The sequence below is a fragment of the Alligator sinensis genome, unplaced genomic scaffold (assembly GCF_000455745.1).
Source record: "Alligator sinensis unplaced genomic scaffold, ASM45574v1 scaffold853_1, whole genome shotgun sequence".
In the NCBI taxonomy this organism is placed as follows: domain Eukaryota; kingdom Metazoa; phylum Chordata; order Crocodylia; family Alligatoridae; genus Alligator; species Alligator sinensis.
The window spans coordinates 115903-128807 of NW_005842005.1; the positions used below are offsets into that span (position 1 = coordinate 115903).

The 12905-nt window shown below is 40.8% G+C and overlaps 1 protein-coding gene across 1 annotated transcript in view; it reads right to left on the bottom strand.

Annotated features, from left to right (window-relative positions):
- Nucleotides 1–569, bottom strand: part of ST6GALNAC5 (ST6 N-acetylgalactosaminide alpha-2,6-sialyltransferase 5) — a 108655-nt gene extending 108086 nt beyond the window's left edge. The window contains exon 1 of the mRNA XM_006021774.2: nucleotides 487–569. Within this exon, the coding sequence (XP_006021836.1) occupies nucleotides 487–569 (83 nt within the window). The remainder of the gene's footprint in view (nucleotides 1–486) is intronic.
- Between the last annotated feature and the right edge of the window lie 12336 nt (nucleotides 570–12905).

Below are 12905 nucleotides of genomic sequence, written 5' to 3' on the forward strand. Positions count from 1 at the left end.
CCCCTCCTCCTCCTGCGCTCCGCCGCCGGCAGCCCAGAGGCGGCTTCAGGGGCTGCAGAAGTGAAGTTGTGTGCGCCGTCGGGTCCTGCTGCGCCCTGCGGGCAGAGGGGCGCGTTTCCCCATCTTGAAACGAAACGGGAGAGAGGCTTTCACAGCTGCCGGCTCCTGGTCCACATTTGCTTTCCCAACTCCCCCCGCCCTTATGTGACACCAGCTTGGTTTTCTTTTTTGTTTAATCCTGCTTTTAGCACCGAGGCACAGTCTCCACCTTCCGTGATTTCTGTTTGTCCTAGTGGAAAATTCATCACTCTCCAAGCATGGATTGGGTTTTGTGAGGCTTGTGGTTTTCAGGCAACAATCTTTCATCTAAATTATGTTCAGGGTTTTTTTGTTTTTTTCTTTTTGCCAAAAAACGTAGCACCCACCCTGCCTCAGACTGTTTTAACTGGGCTCTTTAGAGCCTGGTGCTTCCCCTGTAATGCTTACTCTCTTCTGGTCCCTCGTTTAAACGTGCTGCTCTCATTTTGAAGCAGACCTGTAGTTTCTTGTAGTCTTGTCCCTAATGCCATCTTTCTGGGAGCTGGACATAAAAAATATATATATATATATATTTCCACTCTCATTTGATAAGCAGCCCCCTGGAGTCTTTCCTTATTTCTTCCTTTGGTTTTACTGTATTAATGGTGCATAGGTCAATTGTGAAAACTTTAATAAAGCCACTTAAATTGCATGCATTTCTTGCTCCAGGTATTCCACGTGTATATATGTGCCCCTTCAAAGCAGCCCATTTTAAGGTTGGTTTCTTATGACGTTATTAAAATGACAGCATAGCATTTTTGCAAAATAAGGTATATCTTAATTATGAACCTCTTTCTCTTGGAACTAGTCATCAAAAACAATAGTTTTAATCTATGGCTTCACATCTAACCTATAGCAATATAACATTAAAGATTACATTAAGGAGAAAATGATCAGCAAGTTAACTCAACCATGATCACAATAGCATCTTTCTCAAGGCTGGAATTGTCACTGAAATTCATTTTTCATATTTACTAACTCATTGGTAGAGTATCAGTGGAACAAATACCATCCCTAGCTATGGCGCAACATGCAGCATCTAATGCCTTTTAAGAAAGTAGAAATTATTAGCAGAAACAATGTATGCCACATCAGTGGATAGGGCAGTAAACATGCTTTATCATTTGAAAGAAGATAGTTGGTATTGCAGGCATAGTTGCTATTTATTCAATTTGTGGTTTAGGTTGAATAGTACCAGTTGTTAAGACAGAAGAAGCAGTATAAAAAGAATCTTATCAGGTCTTGGTAATTCTTTATTATGCGGTTGCACTTGACACTCAAATTAGTGAAACAAAGGGCCAACTTGATGAATCATTGAAAGCAAATTATCTGTGGCTCTCCAAGGCTTCCTGCAATAGACTACAAAAGGCAGCTCATGCATTTTACAGTGCTGTTTCTCAACTATCAGCAAGCAGGTTTCTGGTGACTGACACTGCTCCTCTAAAATATTTTGCCATGCCAAACTGAAGTATCATATTTGTGATTTAGGCTCAAGGCTGTATGTTAGACATCTGTTACACAGTATGTCTGACCAAATTCATTAAGCTTATGTCTTTTTGGGTAGTTTGGGCTGGTTGCTAAATCTATTGATAAAGTAGGCAGGTTAGATTTTCTAATTTAATGCTGAGCTTGCCTTGAATAATGTCCAATTTTCTGATTCTCAGGTATTTAATTAGATTGCCATGATGGTCATGGACATTATTCTTGGCAGTCAAATACATAGTGAAATAAATAGAGGAGTGAAATGTAAATTCTACAGAGGTTTTTATGTTTAAGCATGGGAACTTTATAAGGCAACTGGAAAACAGCCCAGCTATTTAATTTCATTTTAAGTTCACATAAATTAGTAGTTCCAACTTTGTGGGTTTTCATATTTACAAGCGTGTATTTGTGCTTACATGTGCGTGAATGTATATTTATTCTCATACATATTATATATAATAATTAGACTTGCAAGAAGTAGAAGAATACAGACTGAATTCATGAACACTTCATCAACTTGGAAACAAGTCAATAAAGCATATTTTAAAGTTCATTGGATTTGACTGATTCAATGAAAAGTGAATCATATAGCCATAATTTCTTTTTAAAATGCCAGGGATACTGAAATGGATTTCCAACTACGTATTCAAAATTCTGCCTTGGTGCTCTGTTTACATGAAGCATTGCAGCAACTGTGTCCTATCAATCAACAATCTTGTTTGCTGCTTTTGGATGACACGCTTCACCACAGTCTATGTCAGTTGAAGACTTGAGACCAGTGTCATCTATATCGATTTTCTTTTTTCTTTTTTTTTCTTTTTGTAGCCCTAGATAGTTTCCTCTGGCTGGGATTCTCCTTGTGTATTTATATATAGCCCCCATCACTATGGTATCTATGGGGTTAAAGTCGAAACAGTAGTGTGAGCTCTCACCATAGGAGAGAAAGAAGAGCTATGGCTAAGCAGTACCTGAGTGAGGTGAGGAGATTTCCTGCTGCTTTAGCAGAGGAGGAAGCTGGGTACACTGCTCTCTTACCTCCTTCAATTTTACTTTAACCCCAGGTGGTATCTGAAAGAGATGTAAAGAACCGCACAAGGGTCTGACCTGCATGCAGCAGTTGCAGGGAGTATAGGGAGGAAAATGTCAAAAGAAAACAGATGGAGTGAGAAATACGTGAAAGTAGCAGTGGCACAGACAAAAGCAAACTTCTCAAAACTGGTAGCAGATTTGGAATGCCAGAGATCTTTCTCTGATCCCTAAATTAACTTTTGCTTAGCTGCTTGGACTGAATGGCTTCACTACTGTTTATATTTGTTACCTAGCTGGCATTCCAGAGGCCACAGGGGCTGCTCACTAGTTGGAGAGCCTTTTTCCTTTCTTCTCCTCCTCCAGTGGAGCTGAAATCCTTTGACTTACACAGGCTGAGTGCAGATTGGGGGCTGGGCAATGCTGGTATGTCTGTGCTCAGAAGCACAGGTACATGTGCATGGAGTGAGGCCGTGACACTGCCATCATACACACTGGCTTATACCTTTATGGCAGCAATGGCAAGAGCATGTAAGTGCAACAAATACCACTTATGATCATGCAGCCTACTCCATCCCTTCCCCAGCCCCCTGGAGACATTCTGTTTGTGTCTGCTGACATCCCCAAATCACCGCTGCACAGATGCCACAGCTGCTCACGCTTCCCTCCATGTCCTTAACGCTCTAACCTTAAATCTTTAATTATTTTGTGACTGTCAGTGATGCTCTTTGATACCAAAGTGGCTCCTTTGCTGTAAAATAATAAGCATTGTTGATTGTGATGATGGAGAGTAATTCTGACTGCTCTGTGCCCAACTTTAAAGGGTGGCAAGAAAACTGTAGTCAAGTACACAAGAGACAGAGGATCAAAAAGGAAGGTGTCTGGTGTGGTACAAAATAATCAGTAGTAGGGGAGCTCACTAAGGCAACCTGGAGGAGGGCTGTACACAGCTTTATATAGTTCTACCATGCATTCACTATAGGCCATGTACTTGCAGGAATAGTGCTAGTAATAGTGCTAGTAGTTTTTAAAAATTGTCCCAAGACTGTTTTTCATATAGGTGCCTTACTTACTATGGTTATTTGTGGCTAAGAATGAGAGAAAAATATATTACAAACAAGGTAATTAATATATATCTAAAAATCCAGAATATATTTTTAGAAGTTTGCTGTTTTGAACCTTCTGAGGGCGAGAAGCAAGTTCTATAAAAGCTGTAATTCTTCCCTCTCTGGAGGTAAAAGCCCCACTGAGATCGATCCTACATTCCTTATTGAGTTGACTGGGGCTAGGACCTCATGCCAAGAGTACAAAGCTCCCATTTCTAGTTTTATGGGTTCTTGCGATCTCATACCTTAAGCTTGTCAGTACTGTAAAAAAGAATACTGCCTGTCCTGGGCCTCGGGTCAGTGAAAATTTGCAGGGCAATTGGGAATTCTACATTTCAGGAGGGAAGAAAAAAAACCTTTTTCTGACAACTTGATTAAAAAAGTGTGGCTATTTGAAGGCACTAGGGCACTAGAGTACACTGGGGGGACTGTATGGATTAATAGGCAGAGAGGCAGTCCAAGAAACATAATAAATACAATCCATCACATTGGTATCACTTCCACATATATTTTATTATTTATGCATATATGAAATTTTAACATTTTTTCTAGGAAGAAAGGGCCGGTTGGAACCAGTTTTACATTGCAAACACAACCAATAGGTAATATGCACTAGCCAGCATGGTAATGAGCTCATGCTATAGATTTTTCAAACTGCCCAGTGATTCATGAAATGCTTTTCAAAATTGGAAATGTGCATTGAGGATTGGTCAAAAAAAGAGGAGAAACAATATTATAGATCAGTCAATACTATCCTGCTTTTATGAAATCAGCTGGCTTTGAACTTCTGGCAGAAGCAAGCTGTGATAGATGCAAAAAAAATGAAATATTGCATGGAAATAGAAGTGCAAATGAAAACACAGGGAAAAAGCACCAAGATAAGATCTGCTGAGTCTGCTGTTTTATTCATTTCTATTTCTTGGTTTTCTCCCTAGTTGGAAAAGCATAAATAAAGGTATTGGATATTTTAGAACCAATCTTTCTAGCACTAGGGAAGGGATTCACCAGCGTTGAGGCCACATGCGAAATAACTGGGCTCAGTTCTGGTCACCTTTAAAGAAAGGTGTTCTAGAAGCAGACAAACCACAACACGAGATAACCAAAATAGTACAGAGACTTCAGTATTAAGATCAGATAAATTGTTACAGATACCAGGCTTATAGTTTGGATATGAAGAAATTAAGTCCAGGCATCAATTAGATATAGTGCACAGTTAGCTACTAGTAACCATATCCAGTACTTTTCCAAAGAGAATAAAACTGATGACCCACTCCACTCCAAACCCTTTTTGTGCTCCTATTTACCGGAAAAGTAAGTGATAGAAGAAATATATTATTTTTATACAGAGAGAAGATTCATTTAGTACATGGAATAAAGGAACTAAGAAAATTATTTTAAGTCCTACCTATAAGTTTTAAGAGCAAATGTTTACCAACTATTCTGGGGGCACTTTTGTTATAATATACAAGGACTTTTAACTTCCAATAGATTGCAGCATGCAAGGTATATACACTTTCTCTTCCTTTGCATAAAAATGTTGCACCAGTATGAAGTCCAAGGCTAGGTACAGACATTCACAAAGCCTGAGGCAGAATCAATCTAAGCTACATGGTTTTCTGTAAATGGCATAGTTTAGATTGGTAGTGAACACAACACACATTCCTCCCCAGGAGGTGGGGGGGAAGAAAGAAATCTTAGACCAGGTTCTACCATTTTTAAACCAGTCTACGTGCGCTGAACTTCTGTTCTGTGACAGGTATAGGCCAGTTTCTGATCACTTATACCAGTAAAAGTGTAATGTCTGTCAATGGCCAAAGTGTTACATAGCTAGACATTAAACTTTTTTAAAATTACCTAATTAATACTCAGGAATCAAGCACAATAAAGAGTAGAAGAGGATTGAATGATAAGTAATCATTAAGGCTTGGTTTGCAGTGCTTTATATATTAGACAGTCAATAGGGAACTCTCCTGCTGTTACTTACACAAACACAAACATCACTTATAATGACAGGCTGAAAACAACTATGACAACAAGCGGATCCATTACTACAGCGCTGAAAAAAGGCAGAAGTCAGTGAATCATCACAAATCCTTGGATGTTGGACCTCTATAGCTAGTGTTCTGGTAGAAACCAGTGCACTGAACAAAGGGCTTATCCAAACTGTCCTTGCTACTCATAGATAATAGCCACTGTCAAGCCCTGATAGAACATCAGAAACAATAATAAATCAGTTAATGTGCTACAAGAGAGTAACTATAGATTAATCCTATCATAGCTCTACCACACTTATGTCCCTCCTACTTCCATTTTGCTAAAAAATTGCAATTCTCAGAGTCTAGACTATGCAGTAATTGAATGTTTCATATTTCAGCTTTATAAGATGAAAAAGATAATACATTTAATTCATCAAGTGGTTAGGCTGAAATTATTTACTGGTCTTCTTTATGTGTTCATAAATCTTGACTTTTATTTCCCCAGCATACTCCAAACACAGATATCCCAATGGAAGAGCCAATCCTTCAGGGTTTGGGTAGGTCTAGGCTAAATTATTCTGGAGTCAACACATCATGTGTCTGTATTCTAAACCTGCAGTAGTGTACCATAGATTTTATTCTGCAGTAAATTTAATCTGTAGTAAGGGGTGGACTCATAGGCCACGTCTACACAAGACACTGACTGCACAGTCAGTACTGCACAGTCATTTAGTACTTGTATAAGCAGGTACTAAATAACTGTGCAGTAACCTGCGTTACTGCTCAGTAGCCCGAGACTACAGGACAGTCACATCATGTCACTTGCTCACTGTCTCAGCACAGTCAGCATCTTGTGTAGACGTGGCCATAACCCGCTTTCCCAAGCTTGCTGCCAGAGCTATTTTAGAATTTAGCCACTAGATGGTGGGAGAGCCTGTTTGCACTGAGCAAAAGGCTACTCAGGAGCCACACTAGCAAAGACAGTGGACACATGCCATCTACACTGAAATAATTTTCTACACAGTAAATTTACTTCCAGCATGTCCAGAAGTTTATTTATGCTAGAGAAAAGCATCTCCTCCAAGGTAAATACTATTCCTGGTATCTCCATTCCACTTTTTCCCCAGAGTAAAAGCAGGGCAGTCAACTCAAGCAGGACTTTGGGGGCTTAGAGGAGAGCAGAAAAAATGTTGCTGCCACAGCTGAGCAATCATGCTGATGGTACTGCACCTGCCAAAAGCCACTGCTGCTCCATTTGTCACAGCTGCCCTTAGTGTCCAGCTGTGTTGCTACACCTCTGACTGAGAATATTCCAGAGTAAATATGTCATACCCTACAAGATTAGTTCATCACCTAAGCTGTTGGTATTACATGTATGTACTTTAAAAGGACAAACATCAAGAAAAGAATTAGGGTTGGCCAGGAGTTTGAGGATCCAGCCTTTAAATTAGCCTTTAACTTCTTTACAAAGCATTATTTGTTCAGCATTCGATCAGCCAGTGAGCTAGATCTGAAGATATCATACTTAGAATCATAACACAGAAAATTAGGGTTGGAAGGGGCCTCAGGAGGGCATCTAGTCCAACCTCCTGCTCAAAGCAGGACCATCCCCAGCTAGATCATCCCAGCCAGAGCTTTGTTGAGCCAGATCTTGTAACCTGATATTCTTCTGAGAAGAAGTGCTGGGAGGTGTCCCCCTCCCACCCCCAACCAAAGAGCGCTGGCAATCTTCTTCGCATAGCTGTATCAATCTTCCTTAAGCAAAGAATCTGCTAATTTTCTAATTTGCCTTCGAACCCTTAAATCATTTTATTTTAAGCACTTTTATTCTTTAATGTCTAAACATTAACCAATCCTTGCAAAACTCAGGTGTTTTTATCCCCACTTTGCAGAGAAGAAACTTGAGCAGGGAAGATAAGCGCCAGATTATCAGAAATGCTGTTCATTCACTACCCCAGCTGAAATCTGGGATATCTAAGTATCTAGGATGTCTAAGAATCAAGCCCACATTAAAGAAGCTTATTTTGGAAATGTGCCCCTTTGTGCAAGACAAGGGAGTGTGTCAGAACCAGGATTTCAGAAGCAGGGCTTCATGGCTTTCATTTGGACCACATCTCTATTTAGATTATTGCAACAGAGATAGGAAAGTTGTCAAGTGGAATTGAAGCTTCAGTGGATATGCAATGGAACAGCGTCTCTTACAGAAACATTTTCCCTGAAGCTTATTTGGCTATTAGAAACTGCCACAACTGTAATGGTCATATACTTTCAGGTATTGCAAATAACAAAACCTCCTAGCTTCTTCTGACTCCATCTTCATACAGTCAAACACATGCACAGAGACATTTAATAGGAAATTTAGTTCGTCAGCTACAGCTAGCTCTTTACAACCTTCACTGTCTTCTCATTTCCCCATATCCAGAATCACCTACCATATCAGGTAAATTCTCTCATGGAAACCATCTCCTCTGCCAAAAAAAGTGGTTTGCGCAACCACGCTGGCCTATCCTTGATGCTGCTACATGTCTCCCACAAATAATTCACTACAGCAGTTTTTTAATTGGTTCCCATAACAAAATGTCATACAAGAAACAATTCAGAACTGATGCAGAAGGTGAGGCAGGGTGACACTTTAAAGATTAACTAGTTAAGAGAGGTATTAGCTTTCATAGACAAGTCTATTGGACGTGGCAAAAAATGACCTTTTTGCTGCTTTTCCAGATGGGAGGCTTGATTAGACTTCATGATGCTTAAGCTTTCTATGATTCCAAAGCTGTTTTTGGAGAAATGTTCTAAAATAAATACAATGCAATTCAATAAGGATAAGTGTAACTTAGTTAAGAATAAGTAACTACATAAATAAAAGATGGCGAACAACTGGATAGGCATTAGGTCTGCAGAAAAGACTCTGGGGATTACAGTAGATCACAAACTGAATCAGAGTCAGCCATGTCACCTTGAGGTAAAAAAAAGCAATAATCATACTGGGAATATCATATTAGTAGTAATACTTCTATTCAAACCAGCGGTGGTGAGGATGCACCTGGAACACAGCATCCACTTTTGAGGTATATTAAGGGTCTTACCCCATGCACTCATCACAGGGCTCCTCGCAGGCCAGATCCAGACCTGATGGCAATGGGGCAAGTGTTAGAGATGGCAGAACAAGTAATGGTGGGTTGTACAGTGGCAGGCAAACTGACAGAATACTAACAATACTAAAATGTTGAATTGTTCTCCGGCTCATCTGGGGACCAGACAATAAGCTTAAACTGCAGCACAGTTAATATTTAGGTTAGACATTAGGAATAACCTAAATAACTTTAAGGATAGTTAAGTAGTGGAACAGATTACTACCCAGGAGGTTATAGAATTGTTATTATTAGATGCTTTTAAAAACAAATTAGAAAAAAGTATATAAGTCTCCCTGGCTGATGATAACTGTAAACCTCAATGCTTGAGGGCTGCTCTGTACTGCTTTCAGAGTCATCTTGGGAATGACAGCAGGGGTTGGGGTGCCTTCAGAGTGACTTTGTCACCTACTTTCTGGGTTCTGCACATGTAAAGCAGGTGAGTGGGGCATGCTTGAGAGTAGTGCTCCCAAGACCTCTTGTGAAAGCAGTATAATTTTTCAGCCAGTGTACTGTTAGCTGAAGGAAAGAAAGAGGAAGAGTCACCATCTATTTTAAGGTGGGTTAGTAAAAGGGAAGGATGAGGGAGTAGAAAGAGCCTGTGCAGAAAGTAGGCTGTAGTACATGGGAATGAAAAAGCAATAAACGTGGTCTTAGACATCATTACAGCGGGCCAAGAGGTCAAAAGAGGTATTTATAAAAGTATTAAGTCTGAGCTACACAACCAGAGAAGAAAAGCTCTGAGGCCTAAAGCCTGCCTTGTACTGCTGAAATTTCAAACCAGCTATTAGTGACTTAGTAAGGGTGGAAAACCCCAGTATGCTCTATGTGTGTGCGTGTGCAAAAGTGTACTTGCTGACAGTACTGCTGGAAGGAACATGGGACAAGCCAGGGCATCACACCTACAAACTTAATACACAGAGAGAATTTAAGGGAAGCTTCAACTTAGCTTGAAGTCCCGGGGGCTGTCCACAAAAGTGAAGGCCAAACATTCAGACCTGGGTTCTGAAATTTAGTCTCCTTGATCCATATTTAAGAATCTAAATGTAAGTGCTTTAATTTTCAAAAATGCTGAATACCCCATAGTTCTTAGTGCCTTGAAGGAAATTCAGGTTTGGATCCAAAGTGTAGCTTGAGCCCATCTCTAATTTCAGCCAAAGTAGCTTATTCTTTTTTTTTCTTGTGGGCTGGCCTTTTACTTTTCCAGTCTACTGCCATTGAGCTGTTCATTGTTACCAAATTTGCCCATTACTTTGGGGTGTGCTCATTTATTAGGGATAGTTTCTAGGGTCTTGGTGATTCTGTCAATGTGCTGCTTGTGTTACTATACGAAGCTGTATTTCTCCCTTCTGCAAGCCCTCACCCCCAGTGGAGCTATCTTGCAGGACTCAATCTCAATGGGACTGGGTTCCTCCAGTCACCAAATCAGTCATACACACAAACACACACAAATTAACATGACACGCCTGACCTGGCCGGGCTGATCAGCATGGACAGGCTGACACCCTCATATGCCAAGAATCAGTTCATAAGAGCAACAATAAACTGCAGTCAGACACAAGCACACAGGTGAACAGAATCCCTCTGAATCCGGCTGGGGGTCCAGCTGACACCCTCATGGGCCAGCATTCAGTTCATAAGGGCATGTCTGAGTCAAACTGGGTCAATCAGCCTGTACAAGCTGATCCCCTTATGTGTTTCAAACTCAGCACGTCCCAATCTTTGGCCTCTTGATGAGCAGACCCCACAATAATTTGGGCTTCACAGGGATCTTTAGCATAGGTAAAAGAAGCGTTGCTGCAGAGCACGGGAGGAAAGAGAAGCAGAGAAGGAAAAATATACCCAATTACTACCAGTTTGACTATAAAAGTTATTTATTGCTAAGCATATGAAATATATAATAGTACTAGTAGTAATAGACATGCAAAAGAAAAACAAACACCAACAATGACAATACTACCCTGGTTTCACTAAGTATTTGGGGAAACTTAGCTCAAGCTTAACTGATACAGTTCAGGTTCAGAAGTTTATGCCTAGAAAGAAGACAGAGAACGCTGGGATCTCACCTAGTCCACGGTACTCAGGCTGCAAAGCTGACAGGCACAGTCCGTAGCACAATCCTTGAAGAGAGAGATGATCTGTTCTTCCAGCGTCCCAAGAACGACAGGGGATGGTGTCAGCACAGGGGTTTTCTTCTTCTCCTTCTTTCCTCCTGCTTCTACTTCTTTTCCTTCCTTTTCCTCTTCTAGCAGCACACACACTTACAGATTTTTATACCCTCAGTTCAGCTGCTTCGAAGCACCCTCAGTAGTGTAAATCATTGTCTTTTCTATTGACAAGGGGTTATCTGGTTTGGACCATCTCAGGAAACTGATTGATAATCAGGAAACACTTAAGATTAGGGAGTAACCCAAATACTTGGGAGCCAGCTTGAGATTCCTATGGGTGGCAGATATACTGATGGGATATCTCATGGTTTCTTCAGGAACAATAGATAGCTTGCAGCATCAGGATTTTGGATTTTTACTTGTTGTGCACAAGCCTCAGCTTAGCATGACTTTTCCAGATCTTACTATAGTCTTTTAACAGACTTAAGACAATTATTGGGGTGCTCATAACCTTTTGTGGAGAGGACTCCCACCAGTCGTCTCGGGAAAGATATGACAACACCTGGGATTAGGGCTCCAGCAGGCTGGATGCTGTGATGAACCCTTAACCATTGTTCAAATGTTGCCCATACCCCCTCTGACTTGGTCTCTTGCCTCAGCATTCCCTAACCCGGCAACCGAGTTTTAGTCAATCAAGTTTAAATAGGCCTCCCATAGTGGGACCGGGGAATGTACGGCCCGAGATGCCTATTAAACTTAGGGCTGTGTGTGTGTGTCTGGGGGGGGGGGAAGTCCTTAGTAAATCCAGATTAGAACTGGTCTGATAAATGCTGAGCTGGGTGTGTGTGAACATGGGTTGATTAACATTGGAAGCACAGATTCCCCATCATGCAGTGCTCCCCTGCTTCTCTGGTCCCAGAATTCACTGCAGTCTCTGCTTCAGGCTTTCTGTTTTCCATCTCTCATGTAAATGAGACCTAGGGCAGTTGATTCACTCTTGTCACCCTTATCTGGTGAGGGTCTTAGGTGCGTCTCTCACTGCATCTTAATCAGTTTCGTTTAGGTAGAGGAGGGGAGGGGGGGGTGAGTCCTTTGTGAGTCAGACAGACTGCAGCCTGTACCAGGGTTGCCCAAGAATACAGAGCTGAGACGTAACATCATAAATCTTGTAAACACTAAGCAAGGCTAGCCCTCCCAGTTCAAAAAGGGAACATCATTTTTGTAAGCTAATGTTTGCTGTTTTTATGCCTTGATAGCACTAGATTATGCAAACCAGGTGCTGACAGACATATGCTTTCCAAACTTAATTGTGCTGATTGTGGCAACACTGAAACCAGACCAAAGTGTATAGGAACGTGGATTGTGCAGATCCATTTTTGTTCCTAAATGCAGGTATTAACAAATTGGCAAAGTTATTGGCCAATTGACTCAAAGCATAAGCATTAAAATAATTCATCCTGAACAATGTGTGGTTTTATTTTATGTTTAGTACAGTAGGTTCACCTGCACAAATTTGCTGTGCTTATTTAATATCCTCTTTAAGATGAAAAATGATACCAGCCCTGTAGTAATAGCATCTTTTGACGCTGAGAAAGCATTTCAGTGGATTGAATGGCAGCTTCTCTTTACTATGATGGAAATTTTAAAATTTGCCATAAATGTATTGCATCAGTTACACTGTTCTGAGCAAGGCTGCAATATTTTCTCCGTTTTGACTTTTGAGGGGACCAGTCAAGGGTGCCCACTTTCAATGATATTTTTGCTAATGTAAGCAAGCCAATCTTTACAAGACTAAGTGGGAAGGCTAAAATAGCAGGCTGTATTGCTGAGAGCTCACATTCCCCTAACTGCCTTTGCACAGTGTGATGTAATACTTTATTGTATGTTAGCAGCCTTCTGGAGTTGGAGTCTCAAAGCCAGATTCTGGAGATAACAGCAGATCTGAGACAACTCTTGAGGTATAGAGTGAATAAGTGCTTGGTTCTGAGATCCTGGAGT